This window comes from Morone saxatilis, unplaced genomic scaffold, assembly GCF_004916995.1.
Source record: "Morone saxatilis isolate NCDOM2014 unplaced genomic scaffold, NCSU_SB_2.0 Contig0, whole genome shotgun sequence".
Taxonomy (NCBI): domain Eukaryota; kingdom Metazoa; phylum Chordata; class Actinopteri; family Moronidae; genus Morone; species Morone saxatilis.
This window is the reverse complement of record NW_023339650.1, coordinates 12,848,362-12,852,380: the sequence shown is the minus strand read 5'-3', so window position 1 is coordinate 12,852,380 and position 4,019 is coordinate 12,848,362. Positions and strand designations below refer to the sequence as shown.

Sequence of the window (4,019 nt, the reverse complement as noted above, 5' to 3'; positions counted from 1 at the left end):
AGAGTCGGGCTGCTTAATTGCACAAAACGTCACCAATTACTACACTAAACGGTTTGCTTGGTAATAATGTCCCCGTGTTAACAAAGACAGTCTGACTCATTTTCTTTATTAACACCTTCTTTCAATGCGTGGTTGCAGAACGTGCTCTGACTTTCTACGGGGGCCGGTTGTCTTGCGTTTCTCAACTTTTTGTTTTGCTGTTATTCAGCCTTTTAACCAAATTCACAGTCAGCAATCTCACAATATCTGGGATTGATGATGCAAAGAGGCCAATAGAAGTGTGGGCCCTGCACCGTGGATTGTTATTTGGTGAGTGGATGTTATTGGGGGGAAAGGGGCTCCGCCAATGAGCGCGCCGCTCCGGGGCCACATGACTACCCCCCTCCTCTCCCATTCATCAGGGCTGGACTGTGTTGTCTTTTCAATTCATTTATCTGCAGGAATGATTGCGACTATCAGTCTAGAGCTCACCGCCTGACTGAGGAGGTGAAAGTTGCGCCACAGGAAGATAAACCGCAAAAGACAATATTGCATGTATATACATGATTTTGCCTGTGCATCGGATGAACGGTATAGGGGAATTCCTCGCGTCTTAAAAAGTAAACAGAAAATCGGTGGATTTGAGAGTTTGCTCAGCCGGGTGAGGTCCAAGAGATAGAGAGAGGGGGAGGAAGAATATCTGTGCGTGATTTTGTGATTTCTGCTCTCAGTCGTCTCGGCGAGTCTAGACTGAAGATGCTCTTGGACGCAGGACCGCAGTATCCCACCATAGGAGTCACTACTTTCGGCTCCTCACGGCATCACTCAACAGGCGAAGTCACAGAGAGAGAAGTGGCGTTGGGGATAAATCCGTTCGCGGATGGGATGGGCGCCTTCAAAATAAACCACAGCTCCCACGATATTGGCTCCGGACAAACGGCGTTTTCCTCCCAGGCGCCCGGCTACGCAGCAGCCGCCCTGGGACACCATCACCACCCGACCCACGTTGGCTCTTACTCCACGGCGGCTTTCAACTCCACCAGGGACTTTCTCTTCAGAAATCGGGGTTTCGGGGACGCCACCGGGGCGCAGCACAGTTTGTTCGCCTCCGGAAGTTTCGCAGGGCCACATGGACACTCGGATGCAGCGGGGCACCTGCTCTTCCCGGGGCTCCACGAGCAAGCGGCGAGCCATGCGTCTTCCAACGTGGTCAACAGCCAGATGCGGCTGGGCTTCTCGGGGGACATGTACGGACGGGCCGACCAGTACGGCCACGTTACGAGCCCGCGGTCCGACCACTACGCATCGACCCAGCTGCACGGCTACGGCCCCATGAACATGAATATGGCCGCACACCACGGAGCCGGGGCCTTCTTTCGATACATGAGGCAGCCGATCAAGCAAGAGCTCATCTGTAAGTGGGTCGAGCCGGAGCAGCTGACCAATCCCAAAAAGTCGTGCAACAAAACTTTTAGCACGATGCACGAGCTCGTGACCCATCTGACGGTGGAGCATGTGGGGGGACCGGAGCAGACCAACCACATCTGCTTCTGGGAGGAATGCGCCAGAGAAGGAAAGCCATTCAAAGCCAAATACAAACTTGTAAATCATATCAGAGTACACACCGGAGAAAAGCCCTTTCCGTGTCCGTTCCCCGGCTGTGGCAAAGTATTTGCTCGATCGGAAAATCTAAAAATTCACAAAAGGACTCACACGGGTAAGATCCGCACAGATTGAGCGCTTTTTACTGCCAAAATCCATTGCTGACAATGTCCCATCCAAAATATGCATGCGATCCGGCTTATTATTTATTAGGCAGCTGGAGTCTCCTTCACTGGCATGTGATTCAGTAGTTGTCAACAGAAAATATTTCATTTGCTGCTTCTTCTTTTTTTTTCAAGTCTTGTTATTTTACGTTATTTGTGATACACATTTAAATGAAATGAAATTAATTAATTCACGAGTCTAAATGGGCTCACTCCAATTAATTCGCAGTCTGTAAGTAAGTATAGTTGTGTCAAATTTAAAAGTAAAAAAGGAGCCTTTTTATTCTTTACCATTATTTAAAAATCTTGAAATAAAATATTGTATAATGTGGATTTTTTTTTAAACCCAGTGTTAATCGTTGTGTGTGTTTTTATTTTGTCTTTATTTAGGTGAGAAGCCTTTTAAGTGTGAGTTTGAAGGCTGCGACAGGCGGTTTGCAAACAGCAGTGATCGCAAGAAACACATGCACGTCCACACGTCGGACAAGCCCTATCTCTGCAAAATGTGCGACAAGTCATACACACATCCCAGCTCCCTCCGAAAACACATGAAGGTAAAAACCCGATGCCTTGTATTTGCTTGTCTTATAATATTATAAAATGTTATAACTGTGAATTTTGCTCGAATGTGTTTGTGTAGTTTATCTAGTCTGGAAGTGAGATATGGACATATCTCTATTGTGTAATATTAGGGGAGGGGGGTTACAGCTTTTATTCCAGAAAATAGAGAAACATAAGTTAATTTGCTTTGACACTTTCTTTCTTTTCTTTCGACCGACAAATCAGATTAAGATCTTAATGGGAATAATAATGTTTTGGGTATGCTTTGTTTAAGAATGTTGCAGACAGATTAGGACTTTTAATTTGTTTTGATTAATTTCTTATGGCATGTATTTGTACGAGGGGACAAACAGCATGTGCAGGATGCTTTTTCAAAGAACGTTTCTTTTTTTCATTATTGTTGAAGGTCCACGAATCCACCAATCCGGGGCCGCAGCCATCTCCAGCGGCCAGTTCAGGGTACGAGTCCTCCACACCTCCCACCATAGTATCACCGTCCACAGAGAACCAGAGCAGCAGCTCCATATCACCAGCAGCCTCAGCAGTACACCACACAACCAGCCACAGCACGCTGTCGTCAAATTTCAATGAATGGTACGTGTAAATATTTTTGAAAAAAAAGAAAAGCGAAAAAAAGACTGCAGATTTAAAAAGAAAAAGACTGCTTGGAATCAAAGACTTTATAAAGTCAGCCAGTGAAACATGGACTGAGAAAACACGGGAGGCCCCAAACGATCAATTAAAGGCTGTCTTAATGTCAATGAAAGCCAATGCATGGACAAAAAGGAGGCGAGGACAGCCACCGAGTTAAACTTTTTTCCTTCAAATATTTCTTTGAGTCTTTATTTTTACTGAGAGACTTTCTCAAAAGAGATCTCAAAAACGCATGCTATCTGCGGGCCTGAATTTTTGTACATAAGGATTTCACCAAGTTGGAAAAAATGTAATATTTTATTTTGTAAATAGTTCTATCACAGTTTAAGGGAATTTGTGAAAATGTGGTCCCTAGATATATGGAAAAATGAGATGGTTTTAAGAATATTGCGATGAATAGACTTCATTGAAAAGAATGTTATAGTTGTGAACCAAATGTGAATTATTCAGTATTACTACAGTCTACACGTCGACCTAACCGACTCTTAGTATTAATGTGCTTTTGTAGCCTATTCAGTGCAACATTTTCGTCCAAGGTCCAGTTTGAGTAGCACAGTATCATTGTTGTTATTTAATGTCATGTCGATAAATCGTGTAGTGAAAGCCTGAAATTCCGTGTCAATCTGTTTATGTACGTGATAAATATAAAATCTCTGTCAATTGCTTTGTCTGAAAGGAAGTATTATTACATGTAAGTAGCTCAATTTTCCATATTTATCCGCATGTAAAGGACCGGTAACATGTTAGAAATGATCGGTATTTATGGAGAAATGCGCTCGTATGTAAAATTTAGTTTACAAAAAATGTTTGGATACATTTCGTACTATATTAAAGGATTAAAAAATACAATAATGCAATGCGTTGGAGGTTATTGGTTTCATTGGTGTTTGAGGGTGATCTCAACATGGGTGCTGTGTGAAACTAATGGGTTCTTTATAGGCTGCATAAAAAATAGTCATTTCCTGCTGCAGACTAAAGCAGAGGTGTGTGTCTTTTAGCACACTATTGCATTTAGCACGGTTTCAATGAAAGGATTTGTGCATGTTTAGCTGCACAAAT

The 4,019-nt window shown here is 43.4% G+C and overlaps 1 protein-coding gene across 2 annotated transcripts; it reads left to right on the top strand.

Moving 5' to 3' along the window:
• Nucleotides 1–37: 37 nt before the first annotated feature.
• zic1 (zic family member 1 (odd-paired homolog, Drosophila)) lies at nt 38–3,812 on the top strand. Of its 2 annotated transcripts, none has more exons than XM_035651672.1 (3): nt 38–1,696; nt 2,136–2,299; nt 2,710–3,812. In XM_035651672.1, the coding sequence occupies exons 1-3, from the start codon at nt 736–738 to the stop codon at nt 2,908–2,910; spliced, it is 1,326 nt and encodes a 441-aa protein (XP_035507565.1). In that variant the 5' UTR covers nt 38–735; the 3' UTR covers nt 2,911–3,812. The 2 variants fall into 2 exon arrangements, with proteins under 2 accessions (XP_035507565.1, XP_035508364.1); XM_035652471.1 differs by having other exon boundaries at nt 43–1,696; nt 2,713–3,812.
• The last annotated feature ends 207 nt before the right edge of the window (nt 3,813–4,019 follow it).

Bases quoted from the DNA above. Each gene is read 5' to 3' on its own strand.
- zic1 (XM_035651672.1), top strand. From the start codon at position 736: ATGCTCTTGGACGCAGGACCGCAGTATCCCACCATAGGAGTCACTACT. The intron at 1,697-2,135 runs GTAAGATCCGCA...GTCTTTATTTAG, and splicing joins TCACAAAAGGACTCACACGG to GTGAGAAGCCTTTTAAGTGT. The intron at 2,300-2,709 runs GTAAAAACCCGA...TCATTATTGTTG, and splicing joins CCCTCCGAAAACACATGAAG to AAGGTCCACGAATCCACCAA.